General features: G+C 40.1%; 1 protein-coding gene across 14 annotated transcripts in view; it reads right to left on the minus strand.

Moving 5' to 3' along the window:
• Nucleotides 1-18,948, minus strand: part of NRXN1 (neurexin 1) — a 1,137,502-nt gene that overhangs the window by 601,064 nt on the left and 517,490 nt on the right. For all 14 annotated transcript variants that reach the window (XM_075925469.1, XM_075925468.1, XM_075925459.1 and 11 more), the window contains 2 exons: nucleotides 14,833-15,271; nucleotides 1,422-1,805 (listed from right to left, as the gene is read on the minus strand). In XM_075925469.1, the coding sequence (XP_075781584.1) occupies nucleotides 1,422-1,805; nucleotides 14,833-15,271 (823 nt within the window). The remainder of the gene's footprint in view (nucleotides 1-1,421; nucleotides 1,806-14,832; nucleotides 15,272-18,948) is intronic.

Consider the following 18,948-nt stretch of genomic DNA (forward strand, 5'->3'; position numbering starts at 1 on the left):
CAGGTGTTGGACCAGGGAGGTCCAACCTGTATTATTTTTTATTTGCACAAATGTAGATTTTTTTAATTACATATCTGTACTCAGAAACAAAACAATGTCCCCAGTTTCACTCAGTCCTACTTCTTGTTCAGCCAATCACTAAGAAAAGCAAGTTAGTTTATGCTTAGGAAATAATGCTGCCAGCTTCTTATTAACAATGCCAATTCTCCTTGGGGAGAACTGTATGTCTTCTGTTCTGTTTTACTTGCACTTTACAATATATTTCATGCTATAGCAGTCTCAGATGATGACTCATCTTATTTGTTTTAAGAACACTTTCAATGCAATTTTGACAAAACACAAAGAGGGCACCATTGAGAGATTTCTAAAGACAGCTACAACACTCAACCAAAGGTTTAAGAATCAGAAGTGCCTTCCAAAATCTGAGTGGGAAGAGGTATGGAGCATACTTTCTGAAGTCTTAAGAGATCAACACTCTGAGGTGGAACTATAGAACCTGAACCACCACAAAAGAAAAATCACTGTTCTATTGGTGGCATCTGACTTGTGATAAAAATGAACATGAATCAATCCACACTGCTTTGGATCTTTATCAAGCAGAACCCATCAGCAGCAGGAAGACATGTCCTCTGGAATGGTGACTGAAGCAAGAAGAGACATGTATATATTTAGTGCATCTGGCATCTAAATATCTTGTGACACTGGCTGCAAGAGTGCCATGCAAATGCAGTTTCTCATTCTCAGGAGAACAAAAAGCAGGCAACCTTATCTCTTTCAAACGTTGTTTGTCTGACTGATTGGCTGACCAAGAAGTAGAACTGAGTGCAGTTGTCAGTTCTAAAGTTTTACATTGTTTTATTTTTAATACATGTTTTTTTTCCTTTTGTATTCTACATTTGTAAGTTATGTGATGTATTCTCTGTTCTCACATTTTTCACTCATGGAATTCAAAAATAAATTTGATGAAGTTAGTAGGGCTCTACCTGTGTATGTGTGTGGATAATGAGACCTGATATTAGAGTCAAATTAAGGTGAATTAAAGTTTCATTCAGTCACATTTCAGTCAAGTCATAAGAGAAGGTACTTTCTTGTTTTGCCACACATTATTTCACAGCCCAACTTCTGAAATAACAAAAGGGGAAACTTTCAAAGTCACAAATGGCAAATAAACACCTGATTTTACACATTATCAGTGGAAGGTAAGCATCTACCTGCCATTTCTGCCTTTGAAAATCTCCCCAAACTCTTTCTTGTGGCCACATGGTTCATTGATTCAATGTAGTTTTGTGCCAACATAAAACAAGTGTGAAGAAGAGCATCAAACAAGGAGGGTTATTTTTTTAAACAATAAACACAGTACTTGCCATTTTTAACCATTAATTTCTAGATTGTAGAGACATGTGCAATGTTTTGAAACCTACCTCTCTCACATGATCTGCCAAGGTATCCTGTACCAGAACAATCACAGATGTATCTGTTCCACCCATCCCTGCATACACCATTATTTTTACAGGGGTTGCTCAGGCATGGCTTAGCAGTCTCTCTTGAGCATGAGGGCTTCACTCCAGCAGTGCTTTGAATTTCAGCCATTTGTCGAATATCCTTGCTTTGGCCATCGATAAACAAGTCTCTGATGCAGCCAACATATCCATAATTGAGAAGTGCTGTCCACACTTCTGTTGGGAAGACCAGACCTGCTTTATTTTCTGGCAGGCCCCCAAGATACAAGTCATCATCTAGGTCTAGGATTTCACTTTCTCCAGGTGCAGTGTAAGGTGTACGTAATGTGTTCACAGAAATCGTACCTGATAAGAAAAAAAGCAGGATTTTTAACATATTAAAAATAATTCTTCAGCATTTCTTTATTCCCTTAGTCCCCAAATGCACTATTTGTTTATTGCCAATTACTTCATCCATGAAAGCTCTTGATGAATGTTCTATTTACACATTTTAAAATAATGAAGCAACATATTCTTTTGTATTAATACATCCCTTATCAGGGAATAACATATCAGGAATTATGGGGTATTCAAACATTGCCACAAAATACTGCATGAATTTAAATGTATGAAAACCAAAATCCACTTAAGAACGGATATACTGGCTCAGACCAATCTTCCATATAGCCCAGTATCCTATCTGCCGACAGTGGCCAATGCCAGCTGCCCCGGGGGAGCAAACACAATAGGTAATAATCACATGATCCTGTCTTATTCTCTATCCCTTTTTTAAAATGATTCCTAACATTCTATTAGCTTTTTTGACTGCCGCTACACACCGAGTGGATGTTTTCGGAGAACTATCCACAATTACTCCAAGATCTCTCTCTTCCGTAGTTGTAGTCAAATTAGTTCCCATCATATTATATGTATAGTTGAGATTATTTTTTCCAATGTACATTAGTTTACATTAAATTTCATTTGCCAGGGATTTCAGGCAGATAAACATATTATTCAGTGCAAAAAAATCACATCTATTTCAACGTGATATTTAGAAATACCCTATTGGTGCAATAACTATGCCAGGCACTGTCCTCCAGATGGCTCAAGACACCCCCTGCTAGGAACTGACATTCAGTATTCGGAGGAGATAATGATCTGCATCTTTGGTCACTGAAAATACTCTGATTGGTTTCAATGGGCTTTGGATCAGACCCATTGTGAGCGAGAAGTACTCTCCTCTGCTGCCTGGCAGCCCATCATTAAAGAGTGAGTGATGTAAACCCAGAGGAAAAAATCAATACCTCTGATATTTGCATCTAGATGTGTGCATTTTAGAGAGAGGGAAGGAGCGAAACAAGTCCATGAAAATGGAATTTTTTTTTTTTTGCTTTCAGTTAACAAATGTACCTGAAATTTTAGCTCTGCCACTTAGATGCCCCAAAAAAGTCTCAGATGTGTTGCCCAAAATGCTGACTAGGATAATGAATTGTCAAGATCCCCTACTCTATGAATAACTGTAAAGACTTGATGTCTCCAATAGAAAGAACTGAACATACATAATGCACATGTGTTTTATTAGATTCAGTCCATCTCTTGCAGTAAGATTATGTAAAAAGAAATTCTGTGTGTGGATTTTAATATGATCCTGTCTTAAAATTCAAACATACAAATGCATGTGAAACACCATTCCTATTATCACTGTACAACACAGAATCCTGAATACCACAACTGACAACTATGGAGCATTTTCCCGGTAATATTACTGAGAAAGGATACTTCCAAGATCTTGTATGCACCTATATCAAAATGTGATTTTAAACTGAAAGCAAAAGTGAGTCAATCAGGGCTTGTTTATGCTACAGAGAAGACTGAAACTGCTGCAGTCAATCTTCCAGGTTTCTTCTGGGGACAAAGCAGAACTGGGAGGCAAGATCAAATCTTAGATGCGTATATACAAATGCAAGAAGTATGGGTAATAAGCAGGGAAAACTTGAATTGCTAATAAATAAACACAACTATGACATCATTGGTATCACAGAGACTTAGTGGGATAATACACACGATTGGAATATTGGTATAGAAGGTTACAGATTACTCAGGAAGGACAAGAGGAGAAAAAAGAGAGGAGGTATTGCCCTATATATTAAAAATGTACACACTTGGACTGAGGTGGAGATGGACATGGGAGACAGATGTGTTGAGATTCTCTGTGTATACTTATACTGCAGATGTTCTTCCTAAAATAAGCTTAATCAATGAGTTGTTTATATGGTGACTCTAGCAAAATCATATTTCACAATTTTTAACTCTTTCAGTATTATCAGGAGTTTCCTGATTTTAAGCAACTCACAATGCCATGAGAAGTTTAGGCTACTCTTGTTACTAAAAATGACCTCACAAATGAAGATCAATTCCTAGTTGCTATATGTTACCCAGCCAAAAGACACAGTAAGTTGGAGGACAAGGGAATAAGTCAACACTGCTGAGGGCCAAATGAGGCAATGAGCAACACTCTTGTTTCAGTAAATAGGGTTGAACACATCAGGACCCCTTTGTACAAGAATGAAATGGGTCACCAATAAATACTGATAACTGTGGACTATAAAATGAGATATCCCGAAGCACTAAAACTTTGCTCTCCAATGGCAAAATCTATTGCTTTGTAGCTATATAAAGTATTTGTCTGGATAGGAGTTCTGCATGGATAGGAGTTTTCAGAGGCACCTGACATTGGTCACTGTGGGGGCATCTACACAGCACCTTAACCTTGAAATAAGCTATGCAATTTGTGCTATGCAAACTGCGTAGCTTATTTCAATGTTATCTCAAAATAGCTTATTTTGAAATTTGGTTCTGTCTACACAGCACCAAATTTTGAAATAAGGCAGTATTCTGAAACACATCTTATCCCTCGTGCAATGAGGTTTACAGGGAGTCAAAACAGCAAGCCCACTATATTTCAATATAACAGGCTTGCTCTTAAGATGGTGTGTAGATGTAGCCCATGAGAAGACAGGATGCTAGGCTAGATGGACCTGTGGTCTGACCCCATATGGCTATTTTTATCACATCTTGACAGAAAGATGGACCAATTTTTCATCAAAACTTATGACACTGTACAAGATCTAGATTATCAGTGACAGCTCTGAGATTTTATGGAAATTTTAACATTCAATGACCCCACAGAAAGAACACATATCTGTCATGGAGAAATAGTTATCTATGTAATCTTGAGTTCACTCCATTTTTATACCATGCCTTTGGAGCTCTCCTTACTTTGCAGAGTTCTCCAGCCACACTGCCAATAAGTTGCATGTTTAAATAATTTCCACCCAGAGATGGATACTTTTTGCCAGAACGGCAGAAGAAAAACTTTTAAAATCAAAAGGTGGAGAGGATATGTTAGAGGAAGACATATTTGCAGTGCTGAGAAACTCCAGCATTAGAATGTACGCAGGAGGCAACTTTCTGTTCTTGTTTGTGCAGTGCCTAGCACAAAGTGTTCTTCGTCTTTAAGCAAGGGACCTCGCTACTACAGTAGTATAACAAACAAATATTAACATTTATAAAATATATTTATAATTAATACATGTTCATAGAGACAATGGAAAGACAGTGAGCACCTTAAGGGAAAAGCTGCTTATTTCACAGAGTGTTTGACCACTTGGTGAACAGAAAAGATTCTCCATGTCTCCCTGAGGCAAGGAAAACCTAGGAGGCAAACAGTTTAAAAGCTCTTTGATTGGCTTTTGGGTCATCGAGATGAAAGGGAGAGCCTAGTTAAGATCTGTGCTAGGTGGGCATCAGGGATTGATCTGACTCAGAGCACAGATCCTTCATCAATGTGTTTAACTTCAGAATCTAAATAAAGTAATATTTTCCCCCAAAATCACCTGGCAACAAGTCCATCCTTTAGGCAAGGGGTGGGCAATCATTTTTAATGGGGGGCCACTCCAAGATTTTGGTAAGTGGTCAAAGGCTGCACTTCTGTGGAGGGAGCATGGGGTCTGGGATGGCAGGTGGGATGTAGAAGGGAGCTTGGGATATAGGACTGGGGTGCAGGAGGGTGTGTGGGGTCTGAGGGGGAGTTTGGGTGAAAGAGGGGGTTATGATCTGGGGCAGGGGCTTAGGGTGAAGGGTGCCAGAGGGATTATGGGTACAGGAGAGGGTTGCAGGGTTTGGGAGGGAGTTGTTACCAGGAGGAAGTGCGGAGAGAGGTTACAGAGGGCTACGGTGGTGGCCTTGGGCAAGTAGTTGGGGGAAAGAGGAGGTGGGGTGCCAAAGGCAGGCTCTGGCTGGGAGGCACTTACCTATGTGGTTCCCAGCCAGCAGCTCTGCAGACACCCTCCAGCACAGGGAGGGAAGGGGGATGAGGGAGTGAGAAGGCTTCATTCGTTGCCCCTGCCTTCACCAAACTTTCTCGCCTTCTGTTGGCTGGAAATTGGAAACGAGAGCTGGGGGATTTTGCTCAGGGGTAGGGACAGCACATGAAGTTTTCTCCTCCCTGCCTAGACTGCGCAGTGATTAGTAACCTCTCGTTTAAAGTGGCTGCAGCTGCTCTATAGTAAGGGCTCTGGTGAGGTGGCCGTGGGCCAGATCCGGTGGCTTGGAAAGCCAAATCCAGCCTTCTAGCTGCCTCTTGGCCACACCTGCCTTAGGCTCCTGCCATGAATAAGTGTGATGATTCATGAATGGGTCTATGTATTTGAAAATATAAGCACCAAACAACGGGGCTTGTATTGGCTATTTAGAACATGCTGCTTGCAGTGAAAGACTGATTACAGTATAGCTCTAACTGTATGTTTTGGCAAATTCCATACGTGCTCTCTAGCTGTCATGGGCATACACACACAAACATACACATTGTAATTTCCAGAGCTTAAACCAGAACTCTGACTTTAATTAAACATCTCAGTGACTTTTTAGCCCTTAAATGCTGGCTTGCCCATGAATAATTGCTGATACAATCTATTATAGAGTGCTGTACACAACGGAAGGCTGACAAGAATAATATATTCTATATCTGATTTTAACGTGTAATGATGACTTCTAAAAGATAGCAGTTTGCTAGAAAAATGCTTGTGAGGTTATTCTTGGCTATGCTAAACAGCTTAACAAACATTTAAACAATACTTAGGCCTCACAAATTAGTTATTAACCTAACCCTAATGTGTCACAAAAACCACCGTTGGCAAAGACCTTTGCAGCTGTTTCGTGATACGTTCCTACTTCTCTTACTGCAATGTTGGCGGTACTGTAACAGATGAACAGCTAGACATTTCCCTTGGGTATCTGTTAATGAGCCTCTTCAATCATATTCAATATCTCAGCAATTTAGTTTTTATAACTCTGTTTACAAGAAACTAAGATATCCAGGCACAGATATATTTCTAAACCTTGTCCCATCAGTTGTGATCAGTTACATACAGAGATTGTAACTGCAATTGGTACTTACCTTAATCCATTAAATTACTGTTACACTGTCATAGCAGTTTAGTGAAAAATCTAAGAAAAGTCTTGGCTACTCTGTCTGTATCATATTGTACTCTTATGGTGTAGAGTGAATATTATCTTCTAGTCTGGTAACAACTGTGGCCAAACAAGCCTAGTTAGATGACAGAAAGGCTATTCTTGTTGTTTCTGCACCATCTTAGAGTGGAGGTTTTCTGTGGCAGAGGATCATCAAGAAAGCAAAGACCAGAAAATATATCAAAGCACTTGCTGATCCTACTGATACTGAAGTAAAGGAGATTAGCAAAGCTCCTTAAGAAACGCCACAGCTTTTTATTACCAGTGGCCACCATTCTGCTTTGAAGGCTAGAGAAATGTAGGAATAAAAGGTTGCAAAACACAGAATGTTGTATAGAAACACATTCTCTACTTGCATTATTTATTTATGAATATGAGGCAAAAATTTAAAAGATGTAACATTATCAGTGATCAGCTCAGATAAGTAGCTAATAACCTGGAAATCTCACAAGATCAGTTTCTTAGGAGATTTCCAGTATTCCTGGTTTAATGCAGATGATGCCCTCTCACCGATTCTGCCATGCTTATTCACATTATGTGTATAATAGTAAAAGGCATGCAAGGGAACTCCAAACACTACTGGAGAAAGCAGACTCTAGCTTGGGGTTACTTGGCCCACGGCACGTTTGTTTGCGGCCCATAGGGTGGTTTGGATTTATGCTGGGCTCAACATGTGGCCCATGTGTGGGAAACAAAACAAAAAAGTAGTCAATATAATGGTCTTCCATTGATATGCCTTTTAGTAGTTAAATTCCTGGATTGTCATTGCTCAATAAAGTGCTGACATATGGGTGAAAATTGGGTAAATACTGCATTGTTTTTAATATTAGCAGAACTGACTGAAATGGGGCTTGTGTGTTGTGTAGTCTTAGGGTGTGTCTAGACTACCTAGTTTTGTCGACAAAAGTGGACTTTTGTTGACAAAACAATACCAGCGTCTACACTACCGCGGAGTTCTGTCGACATAACGTCGACAGAATTCCGCGGTTTTGTCGACGCTGGTATACCTCATTTTACGAGGCAAAACACCTTCTGTCGACAGAGTTCTGTCGACAGAAGGTGTTATTGCCTGTAACGTTGCGTCCAGACTACGGAGTTCTGTCGACAAAGCGGCTTGCTTTGTCGACAGAACTCCATGTGTCTGGACGCAAATTGTCGACGGAAGTTTTGTCGACAGTATCTGTCGACAAAACTTCCGTCGACAAAACGCGGTAGTCTAGACGTACCCTTACTTTAATCTTTGTATTCATGCCAATCAGTGTGAAAGAAGCTATTTGCATATATATTTGCACGTATATGCAACCACACTTAAGTTGTGGGCCTTGGCATGTGCTGTGAGTATCATTGTGACCCCTGGGGCTTTCAAAGTTGAGTAGCCCTGATCTAGCTCCTGATACTTTGGTACTTCCATTTCCAGTCAGAAGAAAAAGAAGAATACACTTCTTGTTTTTAGAGTCCCATGGGGACACAAATGTATATCTGCGGATGCAAATATCTGCAGGCATAAATCAGTATCTTCAGAACCTCATGGCTCTCCCAGGAACTGCAGCAGCAAAAGGAGGACAATGTGGAGCTACTGCTACAAGAAGCCAGTGTCCCACACTGACAGCTCCTCTGGGGTGGCTGTACTGCCCCCAGTTCCACCCACTGGGGCAGGCTCCAAGCCTACCAACATGCCCCAGGGCAGGAGATTCAGACAGCTGCATGGAAGGGCTACGGGTGCAGGTCGAAGGAGAGGGTGGTGCTTCAGTGCCCAAGAAGCTACTGGCAATGTGCTAACTCTTGGGAGTAGTGGCCCCATATTCTGCTCCTTTCACTGCTGCAGTTCCTGGGAGAGTCCTGAAGTTCTGAGGACACTGATTTATATTCACAGATACCTTCATCTGCAGGCATGCATTTGTATCAGTGCAGGGCTGTGTTATTTTTCATTTTAATCATCTGAGGCAAATTCTGTGGTCCTTATTCAGCCATTATTCAGACAACACTCTTTTACATTAGATGACAGCATTTTCTATGCCAAAACTGAGTAGGAATTTCATGACTTTTCTCTGGGTAAATATTAACCAAACTCATTCAAATCTCAACCATTCAGTTCAGGTTTTAGATGAAAGTTTCAATGTACAGTAGTACTAAATTTTACCCATTTCTGTTTATTTCTCCCTATTGTTGAGTGCGTAATGTAGGGTAAATCAATGTCTTTCTTCAAAGAGGAAAAACAGGCCTATAAACAGACATTTAAAGTACTCGTGACTCCATCTAAATTCACGTTATAAGTTTGGCTTAAAATATTCAATTGCCAACAGTAAATACTACACTAAAATTATTCTAGGCTAAAGGTTTATGGAATGCAATCTTTACAAATGGTTTACACGCTGGTTGTCAAACTGGTATATATTGCCTCTGAAACGAACTTGTATACTTAAAACTCACCAACATTTTTCAGAAATTTACCTGGAGTTTAGCCTTACAATTCCTCTGCAAAAAGCTGTGGGCCAAAGTTTCACAGATCTATGACAATGTAAGGGCATATCTATACATGTCACCATTACACTGCTTTTATTTTCTGACTAGAATGGACTGTGATTGAAGCAATAATCTCCACTTCTCAGAATTGTCCCAGGGGTAAATTGTATCTAGATCAATTGCTAAAGCAGTATTTATGAAGGGAAGACACACAATGAAGATCACAATATAACTAATGTTAAGTATCAGAGGGTATGTCCACACTACCACACTAGTTGGAACTAGGGTGGTAATGTGGGCAACTGGAGTTGCAAATGAAGCCCCGGATTTGAAATGTAGCCACGCGGCACGGGGTCCGCACTAGCGGACATTTAAAAATGGTGGCGCCCGGCGAGATGCAAATGAAGCCCAGGAAATTCAAATCCCGGGCTTCATTTGCAACTCCGGTTGCCTACATTACCACCCTAGTTCCAACTAGGGTGGTAGTGTAGACATACCCAGAGGGGTAGCCGTGTTATTCTGGATCTGCAAAAGCGACAAGGAGTCCTGTAGCACTTTATAGACTAACAGATGCATTGGAGCATAAGCTTTTGTGGGCAAAGATCCACTTCGTCAGAGGCATGCAGTGGAAATTTCCAGAGGCAGGTATAAATATGCAGGCAAGAATCAGGCTAGAGATAACGACGTAAATTCAATCAGGGAGGATGAGGCCCACTTCTAGCAGCTGATCTGGAGTGTGAACACCAAGAGAGGAGAAACTGCTTTTGTAATTGGCTAGCCATTCACAGTCTTTGTTTAATCCTGAGCTGATGGTGTCAAATTTCCAGATGAACTGCAGCTCAGCAGTTTCTCTCTAAAGTCTAGTCCTGAAGTTTTTTTGCTGCAGGATGGCTACCTTTAAATCTGCTATTGTGTGTCCAGAGAGATTGAAGTGTTCTCTTACAGGTTTTTGTATATTGCCATTCCTAATATCTGATTTGTGTCCATTTATTCTTTTGTGTAGGGACTGTCCAGTTTGGCCAATGTGTATAGCAGAGGGGCATTTCTGTTGTATATTACATTGGTAGATATGCAGGTGAATGAGCCAGTGATGGTGTGGCTGATCTGGTTAGGTCCTGTGATGGTGTTGCTGGTGTAGGTATGTGGGCAAAGTTGGCACTGAGGTTTGTTGCAGGGATTGGTTCCTGAGTTAGAGTTACTGTGGTGCGGTGTATAGTTGCTGGTGAGAATATGCTTCAGGTTGTCTGGTTGTCTGTGGGCGAGGACTGGTCTGCCTCCCAAGGCCTGTGAAAGTGAAGGATCATTGTCCAGGATGGGTTGTAGATCACTGATGATGCGTTGGAGAGGTTTTAGCTGATTACTGCAGGGCTGTGTCTAGACTGGCATGATTTTCCAGAAATGCTTTTAACGGAAAAGTTTTCCGTTAAAAGCATTTTCAGAAAAGAGCGTCTAGATTGGCACAGACGCTTTTCCGCAAAAGCACTTTTTGTGGAAAAGCGTCCGTGCCAATCTAGATGCGCTTTTCCACAAAAAAGCCCCAATCGCCATTTTCGCGATCGGGGCTTTTTTGTGGAAAACAAATCTGAGCTGTCTACACTGGCCTTTTTGTGCAAAAGTTTTGCGCAAAAAGACTTTTGCCTGAATGGGAGCAGCATAGTATTTCCACAAGAAACACTGATTTCTTACAGTAGGAAATCAGTGCTTTTACGGACATTCAAGCAGCCAGTGTAGGCAGCTGGCAAGTTTTTCCAGAAAAGTGGATGATTTTCCGGAAAAAATGGCCAGACTAGACACAGCCTAGGTGATGGCCAGTGGTGTTTTGTTGGTTTCTTTTTTGGGCTTGTCCCACAGCAGGAGGCTTCTGGGTATTGTCTGGTTCTGTTGATCTGTTTCCTTACTTCTTCATGTGGGTATTGTAGTTTCAAGAATGCTTGTTGAAGATCTTGATAGAAATGTAGCCGTGTTAGTCTGGTGTAGCTGAAACAAAATACAGGACTATGTAGCACTTTAAAGACTAACAAGATGGTTTATTAGATGATGAGCTTTCGTGGGCCAGACCCACTTCCTCAGATCACATAGTGGAAGAAAATAGTCACAACCATATATACCAAAGAATACAATTAAAAAAAATGAACACATATGAAAAGGACAAATCACATTTCAGAACAGATCTTGTAAGAGTTGGTCCCTGTCTGAGGGGTTGGAGCAAATGCGGTTGTACCTCAGTGTATGCCTGTAGACAATGGATTGTGTGGTGTGTCTGGGATGGAAGCTGGAGGCATGAAGGTAGGTATAGCGGTCGGTAGATTTTCGGTATAGGATGGTGTTTATGTGACCGTCACTTATTTGCACTGTGGTGTCCAGGAAGTGGACCTCCCGTGTACACTGGTCCAGGCTGAGTTGATGGTGGGGTGGAAGCTGTTGAAATCGTGGTAGAATTCTTCCAGAGTTTCTTCTCATGGGTTCAGATGATGAAGATGTCATCAATGTAGCGTAGGTAGAGAGGGGTCATGAGAGGACGAGAGCTGAGGAAGCGTTGTTCCAGGTCAGCCATAAAAATGTTGGCATATTGTGGGGCCATGCGGGAGCCCATAGCGGTGCCACTGATCTGGAGGTATATATTGTCACCAAATTTGAAATAATTGTGTGTGAGGTTAAAGTCACAGAGATCGGCCACCAGTTGTGCTGTGACATCATCAGGGATACTGTTCCTGATAGCTTGCATTCCATCTGTGTGTGGGATGTTTGTGTAGAGAGCCTCTACATCCATGGTGGCCAGGATCGTGTTTTCTGGCAGATCACCAATGCATTGTAGTTTTCTCAGGAAATCAGTGGTGTCACAGAGTTAGCTGGGAGTGCTGGTGGCATAGGGTCTGGGTAGAGAGTCCACAAATCCAGACAGTCCTTCAGTGAGAGTGCCAATGCCTGAGATGATGGGGCATCCAGGATTTCCAGGTTTGTGGATCTTGGATAGTAGATAGAATAACCCTGGTTGGGGCTCCAAGGGTATGTTGATTTGTTCCTGTGCTACACCATCCTAGCCACCATGGATGTAGAGCAGATTTAAAGGTAGCCATCCTGCAGCAAAAAAACTTCAGGACCAGACTTTAGAGAGAAACTGCTGAGCTGTGGTTCACCTGCAAATTTGACATCATCAGCTCAGGATTAAACAAAGTCTGTGAATGGCCAGCCAATTACAAAAGCAGTTTCTCCTCTTTTGGTATTCACACCTCCATATCAGCTGCTAGAAGTGGGCCTCATCCTCCCTGATTGAATTTACGTCGTTATCTCTAGCCTGATTCTTGCTTGCATATTTATACCTGCCTCTGGAAATTTCCACTACATGCATCCGACGAAGTGGGTCTTTGCCCACGAAAGCTTTTGCTCCAATACATCTGTTAGTCTATAAGGTGCTACAGGACTCATTGTCGCTAATGTAACTAATACACAGCAATGTTATTTTGAAATAACTTAGTCCACATCTGCACTGCAGGCAGTTATTTCGAAATAATGCTGAAATACTGTCAAGCTGGAGGACTTCTTACTCTGACTCCTATAACCCTCATTCTATGAGGAGTAAGGGAAGTCAGAAGAAAAGGGCTCTAATTCGGAATAAGTGCTACGCAGATGCTCCCTATTTAGAAATAAGCTATTTTGAAATAAGCTATGCAAATGACGTAGCTCAATTTGCATAGCTTATTTCAAGTTAAGCCCTGCTGTGTAGATGAACCCTAAGTGAATAAAAGTAAGTAATTAATTAATTAAATAAGTTTTCCTACAGTTATGTTGCAACCCACTAGAACTCAGGAATCATATGGTTATTTTACATAATTATACCTGGAACCCCAGTGTAGGTGAATTTAAACTAAATTTTGTTTCTTGGCTTTATCTGGCCTTCCTTTTTCACACCTGCAATTATGAGGATCCAGTTTAGGTCACTCGACTAATATCTGATTTTCAGGTGTATTTAGTTTTTCAGACATCTGAATTAAGTAAATTGTATCTGAAGTTGGTAATACTAAAGGCCTTGTGTGGTAAATGTGACCCTAAAGTATGACATGACTTTTTCAACTGGGGCCTCATCCTACACACTGTTGAGAAACATATGCAAAATACTGTGTCTAAATTACCACTGAATTTAGGAGATGTCAGTACATCTAAGTCCAACCCAAAGTACAGTTTCATCACAAGCAAATGAATAATCTATGCTAAAAATCATGTAGCTTTTGGAATGTACAGAAATAATAATTTAAAGTAAGAAGAAATATGAAAGATAAACCAGAAACCTGGACATTGAAAAATAAAGGAACCCAGAATACAGAAGAAAGAGGCATAGAGCAGAGGCATACAGTAAACATTAGCCTATGGAGATCAAGTAATATAACTTCAAATGGTACATAACTTAAGGGTGTTTTAGTTATGTATTTTAAAATTTTTAGATTCTGTATTTCTCTTAGCAGAATCTTAGTATGAACTTTTACATCAGAGTAAGAATAGGAACCATAAAGAACCTTAAACAGGCCTCTGAGTAATGACTTCTGTTTTCTTTGTGAAATCAATTTGTATAAAACCAATTGCAATTTGAACATAAGGAAGATTTCACTAACACACAGAGGATGTGTCTATATTGCAGTTAAACATCCATGCCTGGCTTATATCAGCTGATTTGGATTGGGTCTCAGAACCTGGATGTCTATGCTGCAATTCTATTGGACTGCAGTGCAGCTTGAGTCAGCTGACACAGGTGTTAGCTGCAGTGTAGACATGTCCAGTGTGACTTACTATTTTACTGCAGAGTTAGGCACATTTCAAAACAAATTTTCTTTTTTTTTTCTGTTCAGACATAAAACAGAAAATAAATCAATTATTTTCTTAGCCCACATATGATACCATGTCCTGATCATGATTCATTAGCATGCATATTAATTATGCAAAGGTTTATTAACTTAATTGGAAGGCTTTGGTTGTTTATATGAATGCACTATTCTCTTTTAACCTTCAGGAGATTACTTACAATTTGCTAGTGGGTTGTTGGTTTTGATGCTGTTGTTTATTTACACTTGCAATTTGCCACTTCAGTACCTTATACAAATATGATGAAGTAACTGATTATCAGGAATAAAGGAGGCTTTTTTTATGGTTTTTTTTTTTGCAAGTACATGATACATTGTTTTGAAAGATTTAGTACTTGATTACCCAGTAAATGTTCACATAACGTAACATACTGTTCTCTGTTTTTAGTTTTAGCACCTGGCAAAAATGATTCATTATACTGCCCTCATTTAGCACACGATGTATAATTTCCATAGTAAAACAGCTCATAATTACAATTCTCAAATCTTTCTGATGATATTAAATGGAGAAAAAGAAGAAGCAGCAGCTATTTTAAGAAATTTACCTGATCGTCCATCCCGCTGAAAGTCCACATGATACCACTCTCCATCATTCACCTTCTTCTGCAAGGCTTTTATCTTTATAGTACCTGATCCCATGTCTAACAGCAGGTAAAGGTAACCATCAAGCATCTCAATGGCAAAAAAGTCAACCTTAACCATTTGTGGGTGTTTGGCATCTTTCTGATGCCTTGGCTTTCCATGACTGAAAAGAATCAGCCCATTTGGCTCAGTTGTACGAAAGTCAAATGATATTGAGCCTGTTTTCTTGGCATTCCACTTTGGCAAAGAGATGAAAGACTCTGGTGTTTCAAATGTGATTGGATCCAAGGTTGCCACATTCTCACATTTAAATGCTACAACTCCATGAATCTTCATTTTAGGGTCTCCTTGCTTGGCGAGACGAGATAACTCCAATCTGACATCATTATTTTTATATACAACCTGCAAACAAAACACAGTAGTTACAATGATAGAATTAACTATATTAACCAATCAAGCTTAATACTTAATAGGTTCAAATATGTCAGCTGTTAAAGCTGTTGGGTTCTATTTAGAATATGAAGGGTATGTCTACACTTCAGAGCTTTTTCAGAAAAACAGCCACACTGCAATCACGTTCTTTTGAAAAAAAAAATCGAAAGAACAGAGGGGTTTTTCCAACATTGGTAAACCTCTTTCTATGAGAAAGATACGTTTTGGAAAAAGGTGTGTGTGAATGGGGAAGAGGAAGTTCTTTTGAAAGAAGAGGAAAGAGGAAAAAGCACAGGTGCCCTGGTGGCCACACAGTCCATAAAAAATAGGACTATGTAGCACTTTAAAGACTAAGTAATCAGAGCTTAAATGCAAGATAGCATCCATTCAGTGTAGATGCTATCTTTCGGAAAAGCAGATCACTTTTTCGATGCGTTTTTGCTGTGTAGATGGCTCTCTTTTGGAAGAACTCAGGGGCTACATCTACACTGGCATGATTTTCCGGAAATGCTTTTAACGGAAAAGTTTTTGCAGAAAAGCGTCCGTGCCAATCTAGACACACTTTTGCGCAAAAAAGCCCCGATCGCCATTTTAGCCACTGGGGCTTTTTTGCGCAAAACAGTATTGTGCTGTCTACACTGGCCCTCTTGCGCAAATGATTTGTGCAAGAGGGTTTCCCAAACGGGAGCAGCACAGTATTTCCGCAAGAACACTGACGATCTTACATGAGATCGTCAATGTTCTTGCGGAAATTCAAGCGGCCAGTGTAGACAGCTGGCAAGTTTTTCCACAAAAACAGATCATTTTGTGGAAAAACTTGCCAGTCTAGACACAGTCTTCCAGATAGGTTTCTTCCGAAAGAAGCCTGCAGTCTAGACACAGCCAGAATGTACAAATATCTATATCTATATCTATACCTATATATATCAAAGAAATGCAGGGATGGAAGAGAGGATGAAATATGCCTTGGCCATCCTTAACAAGTGTTTGACTAGCATGTTCTTAAACACCTTCAAAGATGGGGATTCCAAACCACCCTTGAGAGCTTATTCAGTATTTAACTATCCTTAATGTTAGAACATTTTCCCTAATATCTAACCTATGCCTCACTGCCAATTATACCACATCCCCACTGGCCATGCTGGAGATTGGTCTGGCATTCGATTTAGTGGTTTTAGTAACTCAGCTTAAGGTACATCGACTCTAGTTATGTTATTTACATAGCTGGAATATTGTACCTTAAGCCAACTTTCTGGGTATAGTATATAGATATATACTTAAACAGATTACTTCTCATTTTACCTGCATTGGACCTGGAGAACAACTGACCACGGTTCTCTCTGTAACAGCCATAAACTTATCTGAAGGCTTATTATGGTTCCCCTGTCTTTTCTCAAGACCATATGTGTAATTTTTAAAAATTTCCTCAAAGGTCAGGATTTTAAAAAATTATATAATTTTAATTACTCTCCTCTGGACTAGGAATGTCAATGGTAGTTGACTATATGATTAACCAATAAGCTTGCGCTTATCAGTTAGTCTTGTCAACTGTTCACATTCTCCCTGCCTTTGCTGCCTCTATCAGAGGCAGCAGTGGGGGAGGGCAGGGGAGGCTGCCACTATCCACAGAGAATCTGACCTCCCCAAGGACAGCAGCCGCTCTGCGTCTCCCAGAGCAGCCTCAGTCTGCAATGATCCTGAGCCTGCCATGGACAGAGGCTCCTTCATGGTAGCAGCCCCTATCTGCAGGGGTCTGAGCTCCCCATGGACAGGGGACTCTGTGCTATTGGCTCTCTACCAGACAATCCATGAGGGAAGCTTGTTTTTAAACTGGGTCCCCTCATGGAGCAACTCCACCTGCCACCCCGTGCTGCTGCCTCTGATATAGAGGCAGCAGTGCTAGGTGACAGAGGGCTCTCTGATAGTGGAGCCAGGAGTGTACTGGTTGCTGGCTCTGCCCCCAGGGACTACTGAATAGTCATGTAACTGACAATATTTTGTGCAAAAGTTAAAAAAACAATACATAGCCTTAGAGGCTAACATGGCTACCCATCTGAAAATTGTGTGCAGTTACATGACTATTCAATTATATAATAGCTAACATCCCTAACTCTGGACTTTCATAATTTCATCCATATATTTCTTATAATGTAGCACCCCAAACCAGGACACAGAACTCGGCAGTGCTGAAAGAGCAGAACAATTACCTTCCACATCTTACATACGTCAGCTCTGTTAACACACTCCAAAGCGATATTGGCTTTTTTTGCAGCTGCACCACCATATTGTTGGCTCACATTCACCATAGATCATTTTCAGCAGAACTACTACTTAGCCAAATATTCCCCATTTTGTATAGCTTAATTTGATTTTCCCTTCCTAAGGGCAGTCCTTTACATTTGTCTATTGAATTTCATGTTATCACACAAATTCTAAGATTTATCCAGGATGTTTTGGACCTCAATCCAAGGTACTAGTAACCCCTCCCAGTTTAGTATCATATGTAAATTTTATATGCATACTCTCCACTTGAGTATCCAAATAATCAGTTAACAAATAATGGACCCACTAGATACAATTTCCCATTTTAATAGCTAACCTTTCATCGTTGCTCTCTGAGTATAATCTTTTTAAAAGTTATGCACTCACTATATAGTAATTTCATCTAGACCACATTTCCCCACTTCACTTGGGAGAATATCTTGTGAAATTATCTGAAAAGCTTTACTTAAATCAAGCTATCAAGATATATCACATCTACAGCTTCCCCTTATCCACTAGGCCAGAAACCTTGTCAAAAGAATGACATTAGGCTGGTTTGGCATTATTTGTTTTTGACAAATTTATTCATTCTTTATATAAATCTACATCTATATAATCTATGAAGTTAACTCCTTCAATTGACTAATACTAACAAAAACTTTGTTTTAATTCAACAGCACAGCTCTAAAAACATCCCTAATGTTAATTCAAATAATCTAAAAGCATTTGCACAGAATCTGTGCTATCAGTGACAAATTAGCTTTTGTGGACGTGACTGTTTAATAGTCTTCCGTGAATAGCCATTTTGCTGATGTTAGTGAAGTATTAGGTTTCTTGCTCCCCTGAGTTCTTTATTACTTTCTTGAATCTTGTACTCCTGTACACAAAAATCTTTCAAGGTCAGATAAAACCTTGTAACATTTTTTTCCATAAATTAACATATTTTAGACTTGTCCTAGAACTGGGGATAATATGATGTGTTCATCATAAAACTATACAACTGGGAAGCCAATATGAGAGATAAGACTGAAACCAAGGCAATCTCATACTTGATGCCACTCTGCTGAATTTCCTCACCATCAATGTCTGGCTGAAGATTACTGGATAAAACTGAAAAGTAGCCTTTATTTGTAATCTACTCAACCTGCATTTCAAGTGCTTCTGTTCCATATCACACATTTGTTTTTACTCCAACCTCCCCCTGCCCCTGAAAAGCCGGCAATACAAATAGTTTCCTAAGTAATAAAACCTGTGCTATCATACTGTTTATCAACATATTTGGTAGTGGCATACTTTGTGTGGCCTGACGCAGTATATGCAAGTCTATTCACTCATGGCAATGTGGGATCATATTAAACAATCAATACAATTAATCAATAATGCAT

Source organism: Pelodiscus sinensis, chromosome 3 (genome assembly GCF_049634645.1).
Source record: "Pelodiscus sinensis isolate JC-2024 chromosome 3, ASM4963464v1, whole genome shotgun sequence".
NCBI lineage: Eukaryota > Metazoa > Chordata > Testudines > Trionychidae > Pelodiscus > Pelodiscus sinensis.